General features: G+C 43.7%; 2 protein-coding genes across 4 annotated transcripts in view; one reads left to right on the top strand and one right to left on the bottom strand.

Annotated features, from left to right (window-relative positions):
- LOC311265525 (low-density lipoprotein receptor-related protein 1-like) overlaps positions 1 to 21,418 on the bottom strand; it is an 89,380-nt gene that overhangs the window by 11,782 nt on the left and 56,180 nt on the right. For 2 of the 3 annotated variants that reach the window (XM_084367274.1, XM_084367275.1), the window contains exons 28-66: positions 21,100 to 21,231; positions 20,267 to 20,494; positions 19,948 to 20,122; positions 19,694 to 19,788; positions 19,401 to 19,550; positions 18,911 to 19,051; positions 18,603 to 18,731; positions 18,390 to 18,521; positions 18,134 to 18,268; positions 17,922 to 18,051; positions 17,674 to 17,800; positions 17,036 to 17,187; positions 16,764 to 16,888; positions 15,813 to 16,187; positions 11,183 to 11,372; positions 10,794 to 10,998; positions 10,508 to 10,700; positions 10,029 to 10,154; positions 9,794 to 9,922; positions 9,317 to 9,436; positions 8,819 to 8,932; positions 8,524 to 8,673; positions 8,302 to 8,424; positions 8,004 to 8,120; positions 7,761 to 7,889; positions 7,501 to 7,629; positions 7,251 to 7,391; positions 6,656 to 6,843; positions 5,494 to 5,677; positions 5,315 to 5,400; positions 5,105 to 5,224; positions 4,520 to 4,707; positions 4,197 to 4,402; positions 2,287 to 2,475; positions 1,311 to 1,459; positions 961 to 1,054; positions 743 to 859; positions 296 to 415; positions 82 to 204 (exon numbers count right to left, since the gene is read on the bottom strand). In XM_084367274.1, coding sequence (XP_084223400.1) covers positions 82 to 204; positions 296 to 415; positions 743 to 859; positions 961 to 1,054; positions 1,311 to 1,459; positions 2,287 to 2,475; positions 4,197 to 4,402; positions 4,520 to 4,707; positions 5,105 to 5,224; positions 5,315 to 5,400; positions 5,494 to 5,677; positions 6,656 to 6,843; positions 7,251 to 7,391; positions 7,501 to 7,629; positions 7,761 to 7,889; positions 8,004 to 8,120; positions 8,302 to 8,424; positions 8,524 to 8,673; positions 8,819 to 8,932; positions 9,317 to 9,436; positions 9,794 to 9,922; positions 10,029 to 10,154; positions 10,508 to 10,700; positions 10,794 to 10,998; positions 11,183 to 11,372; positions 15,813 to 16,187; positions 16,764 to 16,888; positions 17,036 to 17,187; positions 17,674 to 17,800; positions 17,922 to 18,051; positions 18,134 to 18,268; positions 18,390 to 18,521; positions 18,603 to 18,731; positions 18,911 to 19,051; positions 19,401 to 19,550; positions 19,694 to 19,788; positions 19,948 to 20,122; positions 20,267 to 20,494; positions 21,100 to 21,231 — 5,856 coding nt within the window. Of the gene's footprint in view, positions 1 to 81; positions 205 to 295; positions 416 to 742; positions 860 to 960; positions 1,055 to 1,310; positions 1,460 to 2,286; positions 2,476 to 4,196; positions 4,403 to 4,519; positions 4,708 to 5,104; positions 5,225 to 5,314; positions 5,401 to 5,493; positions 5,678 to 6,655; positions 6,844 to 7,250; positions 7,392 to 7,500; positions 7,630 to 7,760; positions 7,890 to 8,003; positions 8,121 to 8,301; positions 8,425 to 8,523; positions 8,674 to 8,818; positions 8,933 to 9,316; positions 9,437 to 9,793; positions 9,923 to 10,028; positions 10,155 to 10,507; positions 10,701 to 10,793; positions 10,999 to 11,182; positions 11,373 to 15,812; positions 16,188 to 16,763; positions 16,889 to 17,023; positions 17,188 to 17,673; positions 17,801 to 17,921; positions 18,052 to 18,133; positions 18,269 to 18,389; positions 18,522 to 18,602; positions 18,732 to 18,910; positions 19,052 to 19,400; positions 19,551 to 19,693; positions 19,789 to 19,947; positions 20,123 to 20,266; positions 20,495 to 21,099; positions 21,232 to 21,418 lie in introns of all 3 variants that reach the window. The other variant, XM_084367273.1, reaches the window with a different exon arrangement.
- LOC311265526 (galanin receptor type 1) lies at positions 13,529 to 14,566 on the top strand (the record flags this gene model as incomplete). The annotated part of the gene is made up of 1 exon (XM_084367276.1): positions 13,529 to 14,566. The coding sequence occupies one exon, from the start codon at positions 13,529 to 13,531 to the stop codon at positions 14,564 to 14,566; it is 1,038 nt and encodes a 345-aa protein (XP_084223402.1).

Below are 21,418 nucleotides of genomic sequence, written 5' to 3'. Positions count from 1 at the left end.
CATTCAGGGGATGGTTACATTTAAGTACTGATAAGGATGCCTCAGAAAAAAGAAAAACAAAACAAAGTAAAATGGTCTTACTGCAGTTGGCAGGTTCATCTGATCCGTCCACACAGTCATTATCGCGGTCACACACCCAGACACGAGGTATGCAGCGTTTGGTGATGGCACACTGGAACTGGGTGGGCGCACAGGTGACCTCAGCTATGGGAGGGAATGAAAGATTTATAGTTACTCTCTGAAAGTAAACCTCAAAGTGCAAGAAGAGCACATCAGAGCTGGCACTTCTACTCACGGCAGTCCTTCTCGTCCTCTCCTTCTCCACAGTTGTCCTGGCCGTTACAGCGGAAGATGCCTGGGATGCAGCGGCTTGGGTGGGAACATTTGAACTGGCTGGGCAGGCATACGTGAATATCTGTGGTGCAGTTACACAGGCAGAGAAACAAAGAAACAAACAGATTTAATGCTTCATTTCATGAACGACAAAATGGTGATGGGGGTATACAAGAAATAAAAAAGACGCAAGTAGGACGCAAATTATTAAATGCGTAAGATGATTATTTGGGGATGAACTAGATTAAAAGGAACAGTCCAGCCCAAAATAAAAAACACTCGAAAAACACTCTCCAGCCGATATCTCCAAAGCTCAGCAACAGACACTAAACAATCTAAATGGATACGTAGCATTTCAGGTAAGATGTATTGATTTTGTAATGAACTGTCCCTTTATAAGGAGACATACCGCAGTTGGCCTCATCCGAGTTGTCCTGGCAGTCATTGTCTCCATCGCAGATGTAGGCAGGGTTGGTGCAGATGCCTGTGCCACACTGAAACTGCCCCGGCCTGCATTTGAACTCAGCTGTCGTTTAAAAATAAGAGTGACAGTTTGTCAGGATTCTGTACATGTAGGTTACATGAATGTGACACATGATCGTATTATTATCTTTCTCAGACACTCACGGCAGTCTGCCGGCTCGTCCGACCGGTCACCGCAGTCGTCCTCCGTGTCACATTTCCACCAGAAAGGAATGCACTTGTCGTTCTTGCACACAAACTACAGCAGGAAGAGGGAAATTGATCACTTAGACAGATTAATGATGGGGCATAACACCAGAGCTCCTCTGCTTCAACGCTGTTAACAAAAGCAGGAGCTCGCTACTGTAGCACCGGGCAGACAGCCAGCTGTCAATAGACAATCAACAGGCGTAAGCAGTTCACCAAACAAGGCACGGAGAGATGAAAATCCACTTATCAACAGGAGTCATTCAGTCGTATTTGCATTGATGGGGTTGTTTGCACAGCCTGTTTACCTGGCTGGCTGTACAGTTGGACATGCAGGTGCGTTGATCACTGGCCAGGTAGAAGTTGGTGGGACAGGCACACTTGTATCCTCCTCCAGGAGAGAGGAGGCACAGGTTGCTGCAGCCGCCATTGTTCGTCTGGCACGGGTGGTTGAGCACTGAGAGAGACAAATAGTGGGGAAATGTTATAACCTCTAAATGCTTTGTTATGTTTTTCAGCTGGGGTTTTATGTTACCTGGAATAAAGTAGGAACAATTACAACGTGTTTGAGACAGTGCACAATTTCAATACATATAACGGAGCAGCAATAGCTCAGTCCGTGGGGACTTGGCTTGGAGACTCGAAGGAGGCTGGTTCAAGTCCCGCTCGGACCAAAAAAGTATAGATGTGAACTAGTAGTGGTGTGTGTGTGTACCTGTGTGTAATGTGAGTGAAAAAAAGAATACGCTTGTGGGAGTACAATTAAATTAAGGGAATTCTACACCTCGACAAATTTAATGCTTATTCAAATCTTCTGTCTTGGACTAGATGGTGTCCATTATATCAAACAGGTCAAATCTGTTTGTCATATCATTTGGGAATTTGGGGAAAAAAAAGTTAATTGTTAAAACATGTCTTTCTACTGTTTCTCCTTTTGTAACTCAACTTAATACAAAACAAAAAATTTGGCTTCATTTGTTCTCATTTTTTTGTTTTTACACAAAGTCAACAGCAGATTTTATTTCACAGAAACAAATATATGAAACAAAAATACAGGGCTCGCACACTGCACGGCTCCAATATCCACTTATTTAATGCACCAAAATGTACGAGTCTTGCTTGAACCGTCACTACTTTGGTATATAAAATGAGTTGATACTGAAGCCCTGCAGTGTGTGAGACATTTTGTTTGTTTGTTTGTTTAATGCTTTGCTCACTTTTCACAATTCCCAAACCCGTAAACATCTATTTCTATATGGTTGCCTCTACAGTGCATCCTCTTACCCTCGGGCTGGCGGTAGGGATGGTAAATGTGGATGTCCATGGGCCGATGCAGGGTGCTGATCAGGGTGGACTTATTAGTGCCAAGACTTTTATGAGCCCTGTTGATGGACTTTGTCTCCCAGTCGGTCCAGTAGATGTACTCCTCAAACAGAGTCATGGCAAAGATGTGGGGGATGTCCTGGCTGAGAACTGTGAAGCACCAGACGAACATTAAATCACACAGAAAACAACTGAATAAGTGGTCAAGTACAGTAAATCTTCCAACACGATCCTGAATAATTCATTTATACAATTAATGAGTGCAATTCATTTAAATATTTTTCAGCTTAAAAATGTTACAAACAGAGGGACTTGACTTTTTCCATTATTCCCTTGTTCTAGAAATGCAATGACCAATGGGAACCATACTAATAATAAGACAACTTTATGATTTTGGTAATCAAACTTTTCTTAGTCTTGCTGCAGAGACGCTGCTGCATCCCAAAGAGAACCGTCTTGCACTGTTAATGTGAAACAGAGGGTGGGTGGGGTCCACAGCTGCAGTGGCTCCACTATATCTGTATGTTACGTAACGGTTTACGCCTCATTAGGCTTTACACTCTAATTGCACTTTTTCTGCTCCCATATACTTCGTTTCATGTGTTTGCTCTCAGTATTTGAGGCTGGTGCGTTATGGAAACACACCATCAGTTTCCGTTGTAAAACAGCAACTCAAATACATCGAGCACATAGAAACATACATGAGTCACACATGTAGTGAAAAACACCTCGTCTTTAGTTGACCATGTATGGATTATGAGGAGAGAGGTGCATTATAACTAAAATGTTTGTCGTCATGTGACAGCAGAAGTTTTACAACATCAGGTTGAACTCTGATATTAGTCAGATTAACACGAAGCTCCCTTTGGTCAATCTTTATCTGAGTACAAACAGACCAAATCTTGTTCCGCAAACACACACAAGGCCACACTGGTGCATGTGTGTGTATCAAAGGATGGGTGAATAACTCCCTGGACACACTACTTGTGGACTAAGACCACCAAGCTAATATGACACTGTCAGGTGGTCTATTATGAATTGTAACCTAGTAGAAATAAATAGTTTCCCTCCTTAGTGTTGGATAAAACACTGCATGCTCAAAAGTTGTAGGGCACTCATTGTGTAATTATCCATTCACCCACATTATATTTACATTATGTTAATCCAAGGAATGTTGGGATGCCATAGTTATCTGTATGTGCTGAGCAGAGCTGAGCGAATGTGAGATATTTCAAAACAAACGCCTGCTGCGCTCCAGAATTCCTCTGCACGCCTGGCTGGCTGACAATATCAACTATTGTAGCGAGCATACTAAACAACAGAGTGCTATGCAGACGTCATAACATGCTAGAGGCCTCGCTGATCAGAACAATCTCCCCTATTCAGGGTTTCTGTCCCCGGAGCCTGTGCTGCAGGACTCCAGCCCAGTGGACAACCATCTGACCTGCCTGATTACACTTGGTGGCTCCCAAACAAGTGTGTGTATGTACGCAGCCCATCAGCCTGTCACCCTGCAAACTTTAGTGAAGCTACTGTGCTAAATATTCAGTTTCTTCACTTCCTTGTTTCACTGCCAGTGTGGTTTGTCATTAATCATTTCCTATGTTTAGACTTACCACTTAAAGCTTCCAGTTCTCCACCAAACTGAATCACAAAGGTTTCAAAATTTACACTTTGAGTGCATCTTCTGTCTATTTCTGTCTATGTCTAGTTTAAGTTGCAGCTACGTGTAATTTAACAGCTTCCTGAAATACAATATATTAGACAAATATATGCAACTGGAGTCCCACACTTTCATAGATGAGTTAGAAAAAGTGTGTAAAAGCATAAAGACAGAGGCATCTGTGTCTGAGTGTGTACTGGTCTGTTACCTGTGTGTCTGTTGGTGCCATCCAGGCTGGCAAACTCAATGTAGTCCTCCCTGGCATCAGCCCAGTATATACGGTCATTGATGAAGTCCAGGGTTAGTCCATTGGGCCATGTGATCTTATCCTCTACGATGACGCTTCTGTTGGTGCCATCCATCCCGATTCTCCCAATGTGAGGGTTGTCGCCCCAGTCGGACCAGTACAGGTACCTAACCAGCGGGGGGTAAAGATAGTTGTACAGTCACAGTTGGTGAATCTTAATGAAATTTAAATTCAAAATATAGCTCTAAGCAGTTACGATAACCGCATCAGAATGTGTTTCTCACCCATAGCGGACATCCAGGGCCACAGCACGAGGTTCCCTCAGGCCGCTGTTTACCAACACAGTCCGGTAGGCGCCATTGAGTTTTGACACCTCGATGGTGTCCCGGCCTTTGTCACACCAGTACAAGTTCCCGCCAACCCAATCCACTGCCAGGCCATCTGGGTTGCTCAGGGAGGTCCGGTGCAAAACCTGCCAGGACAGGTTTTATGCAGTGTCAGACGATTTTTAACTTTCCAGTCAGACACTAATACAGTTTTCATAAAAAGTAATAGTTAAAGTACTGGTATTTATTTTGGTTAATGTGTTGGCTGAATCAATTACACTGTGGTTTTCACATATCGAACAAATTTCCAGTCAACTCTGCGAAGGAATCGGTGGAATGAAGATTTAGGGACACAATTTATTGAGAAAGTTTTGAAGACCACTTTAGAGATAATGCATTATTTCCAGGTGTGGAACCATGTTGACATATTTTGTTTATCCAACTGTATCTGTGATTTACTGCATTTTGTGTGACTTTTAATACCAATAAAAAAGACTTAGAGCAACAACTTTGCATAAAAGGGCTTTTGATTCCTTCACTGACCTCCATGTTGCTGCCGTTCATGCGCATGCGTCGGATCATGCTGCCCTGAGTGGTCACATCTGTCCAGTAGATCATCTGCTCTGCATAGTGGAAGTCCAACGCCACTGCATTATTCAGACCCTGAAACAGAGATTAGTATTAACAGGTGTATGGAGCACTAACAATAAGAAGTTCACTTTGCTGTGTTTCATCAGAGCAAGTGTGTCTCACCTGTTTTATCAGAGTGTAGTTGGATCCATCCAGGTTGAGTTTTCTCAAGTAGTACCGGTTAGCGAAGATCAGGTAGGGCTCCTCTTCTGCACATAGACACCAGACAGAAAACATATGCTTCAGGATTATCTGGCAATGAGCAACGAGCAAAATGCGAAACACACAAGAGCGTGCCTTACCCGATGTGGACTTGCAGATGGTGGGGTCATTGGGGCTGAGTTCGAAGCCATCCACGCAGAGACAATGGAAGCTGCCGTGTGTGTTGATGCAGCGCTGAGAACAGGGGTAGGTAGTTGTGCACTCGTCTATATCCACACACGTCTTCCCATCCCGCTTCAGCTGGAAACCAGGATGACACCTGCACTGAAGGGGCCAAGAGCACAGAAGAAATGTCAAAATCTCACAGAATGCAGGTTCTGGCACTTCTCACTTCTGGGTCTGGACCAATTATAGGAGCCTGCCACTGCCTGTCACAAACACCTCCGTCAGTCAACCTGATATTCAGGTTTTTCTTGTGATGAAAAGCCTATTTTCCGATTTTCTAAAATCTCGACACTGACATGAAATTCAGCTGCTGCTGTCAAATAAAGCTGCAAAAATAGCTGCAAAACTAATTTGTGCAAAATCGTTCTACAAGACAGAGCTCGGGTAAAAGATAAGCTGACATCTAACGTGTTTGTAAAATAAGTGGCAGGAACATCATCTTACCACAAGGCATGCTAGAAACACTTATTCATTACTAGTTCAAATCAGTTTGAACTGTCACTTCTCATAAGCACATCTGTGTTTTCAAAGAACTCCAACACACTCTCACACTTCCAAACTCTACTCCTTGGCTGTTATGTGGGAATTTGCATACTCAGTCAGTATGTGCACAAAGGAAGTCACACACCCGAGCAAATTAGTGACGGTGAGGTTGTGTACGATTAAATGTGTGAACACTGGATTCTGACTTAATCTGCAAAACCCTAAACACGCCCCAGCTTTAAGTGAATCCTTTGGGTGTACAAATATGCTTTTTATCATCTTCAAACGTAGCTCTGACCGCGGCCTCAACAGCACAAACATGAGAGTTCGCACAGAGTTCAAGCTGTTCTAAGATTGGCCTCCTACTTTCTAGAGAGAGAGACAAAACATGTTTTTGGTTTTACATAACCGCAAGCCTGATCACTTCAGGTCCTTCTTGACTCACCACTCATATTGTAGCATACACACCACATGTCTGTGAGGTAACTGCTGCAGTTGACCAATTAAAATCAGTGAGTTCATGAAGTAATTAGATTTGCTTTAGTTAAAAATATGGGGAAAAAAACCATTAAAACTTCCAATTAGATGTCTTACCTTGAAGCCAATCTTGAGGTCATCGCAGAGCTGCGAGCAGCCACTCATCTTGCTGTTGAGACACTCGTTGATGAAGCAGTTGAGTTCATCGGAGCCATCGCCACAGTCATCGTTGCGGTCACACAACAGAGTCTCGTTCAAACACTTGCCATTACGGCACATGAAGGCTGACTCATTACACGTCCTCTCTGAAATCATGGACAAATGGCCGGATACATTAGTGTCACCCTGAAACAGGATGTAGCTGCAGCTTTCTTAACAAAAGTTTCGTTACGTTGGTAGAGACAAGTTATAAAGAGATAAAATGGTGATTCAACCTCGACCTGCAGCAATTAGTTGATTAATCGATTAGTCAATCGAAATAAAATTAATTTCCAACTATTTTGATAATTTATTTATCGTTTCATTTTTTTAAGCAGAAATGTCAATAATTTGCTAGTTCAAGCTTCTTAAACGTGAGGATTTGCTGCTTTTCTTTGTCATTTATGTCCATTTTATAGTCTAATTAGCTACTAAACCACTAACTGTGGAAGTAATTGGCACAGTAATTGATAATGACATTCATCCTTAGTTGCAGCTCTGTTAAAAGCCCCACCTGAGTCAGTGCAACGAGGGTTCTTGGGAGCCTCGTCAGAGCGATCCTGACAGTCAAACTCTCCGTCGCACTCCCATTTCTTCTGGTTGAGGCAACGTCCGTTGGCACATCGGAACTCATCTGGACCACATGTTGGGTATTCTACACCAGAACAACATATTTATCATCAAGCTCAACAAAAGTAATCATGATTCACATTCTTTCTCAACTTATTTCCCGGTCTCTCCTACAGAATCACACAAAAACTCACCACATTCTGGGGATTCATCTGAGCCATCCGAGCAGTCGATGTCATGGTCGCACACAAAGTGCTTGGGGATACACTGTCTGTTCTGGCACATGAACTCATTCTCCACATCACAAGTGCTGTTGGTGTACACTGGAAGTGGAAAAGAACACGCTGCGGTTAATAAAACTGTGTTGGAGTGTTTCTGGGGAATTTTATTATGTTAGTCACAACACAAAGCAGACAGATTTTCCTTGGGCTTATGTTGTAGCTGTCTCACTCACTGCAGCCAGCCTTGACACTCTCATCAGCTCCATCAGGACAGTCCTTGTCTCCGTCACACTTCCAGCGCTGAGGCACACACATGTGGGAGCCGGGACACTGGAAAGCCTCAGGACTGCAGGTCTTGGATTCTGTGGCAACATTTTGGGAAAGTAACATGATCGTATAACATCAGGAAATCTTAAAAACTGGGCGTGGGAGGAATGTACTTTCACACTGGTGGGTGTAAGGAATATGTCACTTACTGCATTTCTGGTCCTCATCAGAACCATCACCACAGTCATCAGAGCCGTCACACACCCAGTGGGAGGAAATGCAGCGATGGTTCCCACATTCAAACTGGGTGGACGTGCAAAATTTGTCTGCAAAGAATGACAAAGAGAGCTCAGCGTTTCGGAGAAATTATTCAATTTACCGTAACCGTGAGCCATGTTTTTCCATGTGCAGTGGGAAGCCTAAGGAAAAACAGTCTGGGTTTTCTGCTATGCTTTTTGTTTTTAATAAAAATAAGGGTATTAGAGGACAACTCTGTAGCAGACTGACCACAGTGAGTCTCATCAGCTCCGTTCTCACAGTCATTCTCCTTATCGCAGGTCCAGCTCATAGGAATGCAGCGACCACTTGGACAAGCAAAGAAGTTGACTGGACATTTTAGCTTCCTTTTATCTGCAAGACAAGAGATTATAAAAAAAAAAACACAATGTAGAATCTCTGACGATTTCAGAAAAGCTTAGGGTATTTGAGAGGGTAAACAAGTTGCCAAACCTGGGCAGTTTCTCTCATCTGAAAAGTCTCCACAGTCGTTGTTGCCGTCACAAACCCAGGAGGACAGATAACACAGAGTTGTTTTCTCACAGCTCTGGAAGGACACTCCTTTCACTCCCAGGCGGAAGAAACGGGAGCAATCGGTGGGTTCTGAAAATAATGGAAAAAAGATTTTAAATAATCAGAAACCTTAAGTTATCTCTGAAAACATAAGCTCATTTTCTCATGTGAATCTCATTCTTCTTAAGCCCGCTTTCCACTTAAATATCCCTAAATATTATGATAGATTACTTACGACAGTTCATCTCATCACCAGCATCCTCACAGTTGACCACCTGGTCACAGCGGCTGTAGTTGGAGATACAGCTGCCATCTTTGCACTGATACTCTCCCGGTTTGCACAGGGTCACTGCAGGACGCACAGGAGATTTCATAAATGGTGAGCAAGTACATTCTCACAAGAAAATAAAACCTCCCCGTAAGTCAACTTTATTAGTACTTTAATATGTGTCTGTCACACAGCATTTCTTTAGGTTGACCAAAACCTAATAAGAAACAAGCTTAATAGAGAAGATTCTTATAGCCCAGTCATCACTAATCCAGTAAAAGTGTCATTAAAATGTGCAAATGAGGCTGTTTGATCAGGTAAGCACAAACAGAACAGGTAAAGCTGTGCCAAATCTGATACCAGGGAAACATGGTGGACATGGTTTCTGTTTTTGCATCCATCAAAAGCTTAACTAATGTTTTTTTTCAATTAGTTGCAGCAATAAAATGGACCTAAATGACTTACTGTTGCAGGGCAGTTCATCCGAGTGGTCACCACAGTCATCCGTGCCATCACACCAGAACTGGTGGCCGATACAGCGGCCATTCATACAGCGTCTGTAGCCTTTCTTACAAATCCGATTGGCTGTGGACGAACAGCAGTTCATTAAGGTTAATATTTTTCCCCCCTATTTTGAATACAGTATAATCTGCAAATTCACTATTTATAAACAAAACTGCTAAGAAGCACTTCGCTGTCTTTATCAGACATACTAAAGTTCCCTCTACACCTCCACTTGTGAGTCATTTTTTCTATTCTATAGTCATATATTAATCCTCACTCTCCTTTCGATCTAATTTAAGTTTATTGTATATGTGCACTTATTCTAAATTGCTTTGAATACGACCATCAGCTAATTATCTGCAAATGAATAGTAAAATATAAAAGGACGACCTGCGACAGCTCATTATTCTCAAGCTAATAGCCCCATAAAAAACTCACCACAATAGGACTGCTTCTCATCAGACTTGTCCTTGCAGTGGGCCATGCCATCGCAGGTCAGGCTGTAGTTAATACAGTCTCCGTTTCCACACTCAAAGTCGTCCACACTTCCACATGACATATTCAGTGCTGGCGAGGAAGAAACACGAGAAATTCAGAAACATTCAACCTTTCAATACAGGCGAAGCTTTGTAAAACTTAATCCTAAAGTGGTTGAAAAGTTTCTCTTTCTTACAAGAGCAGGTGCTGTCTTCCAGAAGTTGTCTGTCTCCGCGGCAACTGCAGTTGACCCGTCCATCAGATGTGGGCAGACACAGGTCTTGGCAACCTCCGTTATTTGTTCGGCAAGGAGAAAACTCACCTGAGGAATGCATAACACAGAAAGGTTAGTTGGGATAGTGATGTGACATGTTATTTCCCTGTGGAGACTTTTTTAGCCTTCATGTTAAATAATGACAGAAAGCCATAATGCGTTGTATCAGATGATATGACTCAGAGACAGTTACGATGTAGAAGATAACAAGGCCAAGAATCTCCAGCCATGGGGTCTGTGAGGCTACGTGCTAACAGTGACAGCGCTAACATGGTGGTGTTTAGCAGGCGTAATGTTCAACAGGCTAACTTTAATGAACTGTTAGAACTAATGTTAATTACGTGTGCTTACAGCAAAGTGCCACCAGAGACTTTACAGCGACTTCAGTGAGTAATACTTACAGCTGTTGGTGTCATTAGCCACAGCCACGATGCCCATGGGCTGCTGGGGGATGTCGGCGCGCAGCACTTTCATGTCTCCTCCTGTGTACTTGTCCGCTCTCAGGACAGCCCTCCTCACCCAGTCAGTCCAGAAGATGTAGTCTCCATACACAGCCAGGCCGAACGGATGGACGGGCTCATTCTTCAACAGGACCTGGAGCGGAAACATATAAGCATCATATTACAGAACACAGTGTTTACTGCAGTCTTCTTTGGAGCCAAAGGAGAAATTATAGGGCTGTCTTACATAACGACTGCTCCCATCGTATTCGCAGCGTTCGATCTTGTCCAGCGTGGCGTCAGAGAAGTAGAGTTTCTCAGCGCGGTGATCTATTGCCAAGCCGTTGGGAGTTTTAATGTCACTGCCGATGATGACGAGCACATTGGCTCCACTCAGCGAGGCCCTCATGATGCTGGGAGCCTGCTCGTTCCAGTTGGTCCAGAACATGAGACTATAGTGGGAACACACACAGGACAATCATAATAATGTGTGCAGTGGGAGCTCTAAAATGTCTTGGTTCGAGTGTTATGGCTGACTGAACTAAAATAAATCTCCCGTTCAAAAGGGAAAAAAACAGTATTGGAACTGGGCCCCGATGCTGTCCAGAACACAAAGTTTCGATATTAATGACTCACTCCTGACACTCGTCCAGCACAAAGGCTCTGGGGTGGTCTTCTCCAGACATAGTGACCACAGTGTTGCGGTTATAGGCCACAGAGCGGCTCTGGTCCACAGTGTGGCGAGTGATGGTGGAGGTTGTGTAACTGGTCCAGTAGAGCGTATCCCAACCGCGGTGATATGCCAGGCCCTCGACTGACCCTACATCTGTGGAGCAAAGGAAGAGGTGGGTAAATATTTTGGTTTAATGACAAGAATTTTTCTATGATTCTTTTGTTGTTGTTCCACCCGAAACTGTAAGAGGGTTGAGAGGAACAAAAGTCTTTTCATTCCACCATGAAAAATATATATCACCTCTCAAGGGTGCAAGTAGGAGCTTTAATGAGGATCTTCAGTGAGACTTCAACAAATCGTTAATCACTGTCATAGTTTAACAAGTAGCCCCGATGGTTTACCCTCTGAGACTTCATTAAAGAGCCGGTGGTAAAAGCTTTTAAGGTTATCCCCATCTTCCCACATCAACTCATGAATGGCGAAACACTGCGAGGAAGAAAGACTAGGATAAAAGAAAAGTGAAAAAGAAAGAGTGAAATGGAAGTGGTACCACACAGAGCTGAGGATGTGCCACGCCTGCTGTTTCTGGAGTTTAAAGACTGTATCATCCTGTCATTTCATGGCTGGCTGCCTGCACATACAAATACAGCTCCCTGTGGACACTCATTCATGGCGACTTCTAGTTCTGGGAAGAAAACTGCCGCTGGAACAGCTTGAGTCACTTTAGGGACACAAGTCAGGGTGAAGAAGTCAGTTGTGAATGTTAAAGATAAAGCAGCTGCTCTCTATATCTACCGTCCTTTTGTCCTGTGACCTTCTGCTCACAGTGCTTACAGTAGTAGTATTATTTTATCTGGTGCCGCTGCCTTCATAACATGCAACATCACAGAACAAGGACGTTGTACCGCAGTCTTATAGGCTCCAAGGTGTGCATCCATCTGTTCTCGGTCACACTAGCAACCACATTTATGACTACTTGCATCCAACAATAAAAACCTGAACACTCCACACGACTGTTTGCTCACGGCTAAAAGTCAATAATTGCCGTTTAATAGATGTTTCAGACGAGTGACAAAGTGCCACAGTCGAACTTAATGCAGGACATTTTTAAGGGCGAACCAATCTAAAGACCGGTTCGGGGCCGAACAAGCAAAGAAAGTTTGTGCTCTTCATCCTCGACGATCGGGCTGTACAAAACAGGTGTGAGAAGGTGGTGTACTTGAGCAGCTAATTGCTTGGAATGAGGGAAGATTACACACTGAACACGGATGAATAACGTAAGGAAAAGCCAGCATTATGTAATGAGAAAGAGCAAAGTCTCCCCTCCCCTTGCTGGGATCAGCTCAGCCCCTGGTTACTGTGCAAACAGTGGAGAAAACCTGTCGGGAAGACTTTTGCCACTCAGAACAGAGCGCCTCCGACTTTCACAGGAGTAGTAATCCAAGTGACACCTCAGAATTACTACGCTTTTTTTCCTCCGATCATTAATTACTCATTTTTTCCCAACGCTTGAAGGTCATGTTACGTGTACAGTAACTTCTCTGCTGGCGCGGGCTACAGGTTGCAAGCCTCTGAAGAGCTTCTAAATGGACAAGATGCCTCCTGGAGCGGTGACCACTTAGCATCAAGTAGCATCGACTGCCTTTTAAAGTGGAATGTCTGTTAGCAACCACCGGGATGAATTTGTCCTCTGTTGCCTGGTTTCAACAAATCAATACAGCCACAGAGTAACGGCTGCTCTGACATCCCTGCGGATTTGACCCAAACCACTCTTCCCTTGGATAATGAAGGACATGCTGATGCAGCCAGAGGAAAGCCAGTGTGCAAGGACTGCTCTTTAAGGTCATGTTTATAATATTTTTATCCTGAGTAAAACTGGGTAACAGCACAACATTTTAAGAGACTTTTTTTTCCTTTCAGATGAGAGCGCCATATCTAATATCTATAAGTAGTTTCTTCAAACAGCAGGAAAACGTAGAAGGTGACATTTTAGAGGGATTCACTCAGACACAAACAGCAGCATGTGTGGCTCATTCATTTTAAATTATCTCTGGGAACTTAAAAAATCAATTCCTGACAGCTAAAAATAAAGTTAATATACCCTTTTCTATTCTCTTTTCCTTTGAGAGCACAGATTATAAACCTCAATGACGGAGTCAACTGACCAGTGTGATCTTAACTGCTTTACTAATTGCTACCATTATGCGAGCGCTTAATGGAGTGTGTTCATACCTGTGACCACGCTGTTCCAATGCCTAACATTAACAGGCAATTAGATTCATTACTCGGTTGACTTTTATTGTGAATGCATGGAGACGCTGGGGCAGCAAGTAAACAGCAGCGGTCTCGGCAACATGAACAAGGCAGACGAGGCTTTTGTGAAGACCCTGGTGCCCATCCTGGACGGGCTAATTCTGGTGACCGGCCTGGTAGGCCAAACTCTGGTCATCACCATTCTTGCAGGCAGGAGGAAGAAGGAAAGTCAACCCCCGCATGGTACAGACACCCTGCTGCTGGCTCTGAGTGCTGCTGACCTGCTGCTGCTGCTCTGCCTGCCCTTCCACACCTCTGCCATCACCCTGGGCTTCTGGCCCTTTGGCAGCTTCCTTTGCAAAGCCATCAGTTTCCTGGGTGTTGCCTGCTCAGCCGCTTCAGTCTTTACCCTGGCAGCTTTGGCTGTGACGCGTTACCTCACAGTGGTTCACCCCACCTGGACGTTTCGTTCGAGAATGCACCGACGCATAAAGCTGACAGTCCCTCTGCTCTGGGTCCCTGCCACGGCCTTGGCAGCGCCACAGTTTGCCTTTCGCACAATCAAAGCGACCAGTGCAGTGTACTGCTTTGCCTTCCTGTCTGATTTCAGCCAGCTGGTCTACAGCATTGCCCTCTTCCTGTTCGGATTTGCTCTACCACTGGGCATCATTGTACTGATGTATGCCAAGATCTACTTTTTTCTCCGACATGCACGGATGCTGGGGAACGCTCCCCAGCTGGAGCGCTACCAGAGCCAGGTCACTCACACTTCAGCTCTCCTTGTCCTGGTCTTCACTCTCCTCTGGCTGCCCTCCTACGCCCTCATGTTCTCCTTCATTGGAGGAACCATATCAGGTTCACCTGGATACAATACCATTGCTATCCTGGCCAGACTGTTGGCATCCTCCGTAGCAGTGGTAAACCCCGTGCTGTACGTGTTTATGTCTCAGAAGTTTAGACGAGACTTACTGGAGCTGGGGAGAGGACGCTGGGCATGGTGCAAAAGCTGTCTGATTGGATGCCCTCGTGTGACGGGCAGGGACATGGTGCAGCCCTTTGAGCTGGACACAACTTCAGAAATAGGCCAAAACTGACAAACCAAAAAGAGACACTGCTACCTCAACGCTCACTTCAGCCTGGAACTAGGGCTAAGCAATATGACTTGTCATATTAATAAATACATTTTCCTATGTCTGTATATATTTATATATCACTGTAGGGCAATGTATGCAAGATTAAATATGCAGTACTCAGAGTGATGTTAAATGCAGTGGATTTTACTCCATTGTTATGTCTAAAATCAGGTAAACCTCTTCATGTGTGAACTAAAAACCCTGTTATTCATTAAGTTAGTTTTTCCATACAATTTGCTTGGCTTCATTAATTCCCAAATCATTAGCGCCAATCTACTGAGCCTCAGTGACATCGGTGACGTGTGGCGCCTTCGCAGAGTCCCCAGGAGAGAAAAAGACACAACCACCCCAGCAACAGCCGGTTCACCCTGCTGCCGTCTGGCAAGCAAGACAGGAGCATCTGCTGCCATACCAACAAACTACAGAGCAGCTTCTTTCCTCAGGTGTGAGACTCCTCAACTTGTCCTCCACGTTCCACCAAAAATATTGTTTTTGTTCAATGTGTAACATTAAAGGGACTGATGATTATATCACTAAAAACTCTCATGATATTATTTTTATTACAAAGTCTTATCTGGAACAGATAGACTTCTCTGACCTAGCTGTGTGCCATCATTTCCACAATCTCTTCAAAACCCTCATATCAATGCAGCATCAATAAACAGACTAACCCCATGCACTCTACGTTTTCCTGTCTTTCCTATCAAAGAATTAGTGTTTTGAATATTGCTCGCTAAGAACAGCTTTGGTCCGGGGCTTTTAGATGTGATGCTTTTCTGGATGGAGTTCAACAACCTACTCTTAAATCATTTAAAGAGAGTGGGATTTAAAAGACACTTGAGTGTTGAAACAAGCAAAAAGCACAGTAGAGTGTGTGTGTGTGCGTGTGTGTGTGTCTTCTTCAAGTGGCAGCCCTAAGTGATGTCAATCTCCTCTAGTTGAGAAGCTGCAGCTGTGTGTACATTACAGCAGATCCTCTTGGGTGCGCGTGTTGTCAAAATGTGCGATGATGGCTGTTTACAGTGTCGAGGAGACGAGGGACAACATTCAATTATTAATGGACGGGATAAAAGAAATGGTACCACAAGGCAACACAGCTGAAGTATTATGTAGAGAGTCAAAGTGGAGGGAAAGCTTTAGGTGAATGCTTTGCAGGGTTTTGATGTGCTGAAAAGAAATGACATGTGATTGATGGCTCCATACTTACTGTCAACCACAATCTTGCGGTCTGTGCCGTCGTCGTTGATCTGCTGGATGTTGCCAAAGTGGATGTCACTGAAGAAGACGCGGTTGGCTCCTTTGCCTCCACCGCCGTGATAGTCAAAGCTGAGGGCGATGACATTCTTCATGTGGTCCGGGTCCTCAAACGGCTTTATTGGCGCGTTGAGGTTTGTCTCATCTGACAGGTGGATGCTCTTCAGTATGGTACGCTCCGAGTACAGCAGGTATCCGTCGTAGTCCCGACAGCTGCGGTTGTCCTCTGCCAGCATGCCATGAGCACAGGCGCAGGTGCGCTCACTGTTGCCACGGAAGAGACACAGCTGTTCACAGCCACCGTTGTTGTCTTTGCAGACGTTGGTGCCTGTAGAGAGTGTGACATGTTTATAAGGTGTGTCGTTAAATAATGAGCCAGGTTAAACACAGCATTTCAATCGATTCGTGGCATGTCTTGATTAAGTCGGGTGATAAAAGTTATTCTTTATGATTGTCAAGGTTCCCAAACATTCTTAAATATCGAACCGAAGGACTTTCCAGGCTCACTTTCTTAAAATTCAAGGACCCAACACGTCATAGTTTGAGACTAGGATCAAGGTTGGTTCACAACAATGAGAATTGAGTTTTTTTGAGAACCAGCGAGCCACAAGAGGGAGGCTTGAATGTAAGAACATTTCTCACCTCTTCAAAAAATATAAAAAGAACTTATAACTAATTTATATTCTTGCCCCAAATATATATATTTCATTTTAATAACCTGTCTATTAACGTCTCTTAATTTCTTTCTTCTTTTTTTTAATATTTATATATTTTTAAATACAATTGAGCACCTACCAAGGCTGCTCCTGTTCTGACATTTTTGCCAGACTTCATAGCAAAAAAGCTAATTTTTAGGGTTTTCTGGTCAACTTTAGGAGTGTGTGTGTTTTGTGTGTGTTCCTACCTTGCTGCCTGGCCCTGTTGAACACCTTGATGTCTTTCAGCTGCACACCGATGCCAGTCCTGAGCTGTAGTGCATCTGTAGCGTTGTCTTTGCTGCCTCTCTTAATGGAGCCATTGGCATGAGTCCTAAATGAACGACGACAGAGCTATTGAGTCACTGAATGATGCAATATGATGATTCACAAGCTGTTATTTATTAACAACTATGACTAGACAATCGAGCAATGGACAAAAAATGGTTCAATAAGCAAATTATTTCACCATTGAACGGACCTGTCACTCCAATAGATGTATTCCTCAAAAACAGACACGGCAAACATGTCCATGTTGTTGTTGGCCAGCACCAGCTCCCTGTTCTCTCCAGTCTCCAGGTTGATGCGCTCAATCTTGTCTGTCCTGGCATCGCACCAATACAGCAGACCCTCCTGCAAGAACAAAGCAGAAATAAAACAATGCTGACTATTTAGGGAAGGGCACACTTTGAAAATGGTAATCAACTAAAGAAGTATTAGGGAGAGTGGCTTGCTGGTATGACGTTAATTCACAAACACACAAATGCTGTATTTTACAATAGTATACTGTTTTTACATGTGATCATATGTAGGTGATCGGCATTAGCAAGAATAAGAACTTGTAGCAGCTCTAAAGCTAAATTATATTATACATACTACATAAATCTGACAGATAAAGTAATATGAGGGACTGGCAGAATTCACAAAAAAGAAACATAACTATTTGGAACTGTTATTGTGGCTACGTTAATTACAGTTAATTATATATTACAATTTACATTTAATTTATGAATCCACAGGACATCGTTGCATAAAAGAAAATCTGGCCAATGAAAAAGACTAGACACAGGATATGTAGTATTAATAATGGTAACATGTTTAGGAAGCTGAGGTCCACACCTCGTAGTCGATGGAGATTCCATTGGGCCAACTGATGCTCACATTGACGAGGACCAACCTCTGAGTACCATCCAACCTAGAGCGCTCAATACGAGGATACTGACCCCACTCAGTCCAGAACAGATAGCTGCAAACAGGGAGACGCACAAGATGATTTAAAAGTGCACTTAGAGATATAGTAGCATGGATGAAGCAACAATGCAAGAAGCCAAAGGCAGCAGATTTAAGCTGTTGGCAGGGAGCCTCACCCTTTAACTGGGTGGACAGTGATGGCTCTGGGCTTGTCCAGGCCCTGGGAAATGACAACATAGCGGAAGGAGCCATTCAGCCTGGCCACCTCGATCACGTCAAAGCCCTGATCAGTCCAGTAAATATTTCCTATAAAAGCACATGGATGCAAATCAGACACGTGTTCCTTCATCTGTGCTTGAATTAAATTTCAAATCTGTTATGACCAGACCTGCTATCCAGTCAACGGTGATGCCTTCCACCCTGCCAATGCCATTGGTAACCACATCCTCTCTCCATGTCTGGTCCCTCTTAGCCCTGCTGATGGTGCTCAGACCCATGTCCACCCAGTAGATGGTGTCATTCTCTGAAAATGAAGACGTCTTTTGCATCAGCCTATAAATACTCACATCACTGAGATAATGACAGCTTTATAATGTCACTCAAGCAAGGCCATCTAGTTACTGAAGTCTCTCGGCGTCACTCACCAGCGTGGAAGTCGATGCCGACGGCCAGAGAGGTGCCAGACACTGGCACCAAGGCGTCAGATTTGTCTGCAGGGTCGAGTGGAATTCCTCTGATTCCCTCATGAACAGAGTAAAGCAGGAAGGAGCCCATACCTGCTCACAGACAGGACAGTACGTTTTTGTTTACTGCATTCCTACTGTATGTGTGACTGTGTCTGTGGAGCAGAGTCTTACCCTCACAGGACTGCTGTCCTGTCTTCAGGCTGTATCCAGCAGTGCACATGCAGGCCCTGGTTGTATGAGAGGTGGGCAGACACAGCTGGGAGCAGTCTCCATTGTTGTTACTGCAAAGGTTGATACCCGCTAAAGGAAAAAGAGAAGATCGGTGACGCACAGAAAGAAAGAAAAATGTTTTTCTTTTGTGGTTTTACACCAAATATAGCACAATTTGTTGAGCCTCAGAACACGACACTAAAGTGAATTTAAAATAAATTGGCTTTCCAACTCTTCCATGATATAGAATGACTTTTAGACTCATTTACCTTTTTGCACATCCTCATCATAGATCCTCATGTGCATCATAGGAGACGTGTTGTTTCGCAAAACCTTCCAGTTTCCTCCATCTTTCTTGTCACATGTTCCTATCTGGTCAGTTCCCTGGTCTGCCCACCACAGTTTGTCTCCTACAGTGAGGGAAGTGGATTCATATCATTGTACGTATGCGTGCGTTTTGATCATGATTATTTAATTTTGGCTAATTTTGATGCCAGGAGACAAACAAATATGACAACGGGATCATTTCATTTCAAATATGAAAAAATTTGTTTGAGGCTACATGAGTGATTTTGAGACACCAGATTATGTTGATTCAAGGAGTATATTCAAATTCAAGCATAGTCCTAAACTGAAAAACACAGTAAAAAGTATTTTCAAAACTTTAATCAGACATAATCTGAAACATAAATCAGCAATATGATGACTATTAACTATCAGATCAGGAAAATTTGAAATTGAGTTGAATCTTTTTCATACCCATAATAGCCAGGGCTGTAGCCTTGGTAAGTTTGCCTTTAACACCTTCCAGGATCTCCTGCTTCGTTCCATCCAGCTGACAGCGGTTAATGGTGCCGTTTCCTGAGCTTATCCAGTACAGCTGCTCATTTTCATAGTCAATAGAGAGGCCTGAGTGGAAAGAATAATAATGCTATTATACATATAAATCTCTTACACTAATATGCTTAATCTCTGCTTTCACTCAGGAGTTAATAGAGATTGTGTGTTATTTCGCAGTCAGTTATTTTTGGCAGTAGAGGACACGTGCTCACCTACTGGTCCTTTTTGATTGGTGAAAAGTGTGGTGTGGTTGCTACCGTCCATGTTAGCCATGCTTATGTTGTCACCGTCAGTCCAGTACAGCTTCCTGAGGAGGGAAATGAATGTTATGAGACATAGAGAGGGGCTGAAATCTCTTAGAGATTAGAGATTGAGTCATTGTGTGAAATGGAAAACAGAAAAAGAGCATCACAGAGAGAGTGGACATCTTGAACTAAAGATAAGCCTAACTGGAGAGAAGACTCACCCCAGTAGAGGATGCAGCACTAGACAGTGGGGCTTGTCTAAGCCTTGGATGACAGCGTTCTTGAAGGATCCATCTAGCCTGGCCACATTGATCTGCTTCTTATTGGCATCATAGCTGGTCCAGAAGAGGTTTCTGGACACCCAGTCTACTGCGAGCCCATGAGCGTTGGGAAGGTCTGGAACGATAGAACCAGAATGGAAAATTTTAGCATTTCTAATTTTCAGACAGATACAGAAAGTTATCTATAAGACTAAAATAAAAGCAAAGAATTAAAGCTAAAAATAAAAATTAAACAACAGATTCTTGTTATTAGTCTTACCAGCAGACACAACAGTCTCCACCCCTGTGCCGTTAATGAAAGCTCTCTTGATTGTCTGTGTTCGGACGTCTGACCAGTAGATGCGATGCTCCACAGCGTCATAGTCCACTACTGTCACGTTGTCTATGTCCGGCACGGTAAAGGAGATGATGTAGTTGTAGTAGGGGTTGTCAATGTCTACACCACGGATCTCAATCTGACGGGCATATAGAAGGAACTTGCGGGACTCTGGAAAAAACAAAGTAAATAAGTAAGCAACACAGTCGTCTCTGTACGGACAGTTGCCAGTTTCAGAGTCTGGTTGACACTGAAAATTCCTGAGATAACGGGTAATGCATCAGCCACAACGCCCTCTAAGCCGATTATCCTTGAATTGACAGAGCTGATTGTTCAGTAGAATGCTTAGACATATAGACAAACATGCATACAAATCCCCTCAGCTACCCCTCAAAACCATCATGAAATCCACTCATGAAATCACATTGCGATAAACGAAGACCTCAGCACGTCACGTTTGACAGCCTTTTATATGAAATGAAATGGAAATGCGAGCGATGAGCCGCGCCGCGCAAACAGAGGAGATGTAATCAGATCCTCTGTCATAAGAGATGACAGCTAATGACGCTGATGTCAAGTTCGGGGGCTGAGCGCCGCACCACAGCAGTCATGACAGCGGTGACAATCCTCCAGACAAAGAGCCTGTTTCTTGGGACTTGATGACATGGATTTCACATGACAGCGTTGCGTGTACACACTCTGCTTGAGTGTTTTTTAAGGTAAGAGATGAAGTCTGTAGGTGCGTGCGATTGTGAGTTAAAAGTATCTGTCATTACCTTTGCAAGTGCGTTTGTCAGGCTGCAGCTTCATGAGGTGAGGGCAGGCGCAGGAGAAGGTCTGGTTAAAGTTGATAAGACAGAGGTGAGAGCAAGGGCTTTTACCGTCGCTGGTGGCACACGGGTTTGGAGCTGAAATTGAGAGAAAAGGAGACGTGGTGAAAGAGAGAAAGACACACAAACACTTTCAAAAAGCATAGATTGATCGTTCTCACTTATTACTGCAACATAACACTATTTGTTTGTAAAAAGCTTTGACTATCAATATTGGATCGATACAAGAGGGAAATATCATCTTTCGCAGCACAACGCAACATAA

Source organism: Pagrus pagrus (genome assembly GCF_965226575.1).
Source record: "Pagrus pagrus genome assembly, chromosome: 11".
Taxonomy (NCBI): Eukaryota; Metazoa; Chordata; class Actinopteri; order Spariformes; family Sparidae; genus Pagrus; species Pagrus pagrus.
The sequence above is the reverse complement of the archived record's forward strand: the minus strand, read 5'-3'. Positions and strand labels throughout refer to the sequence as shown.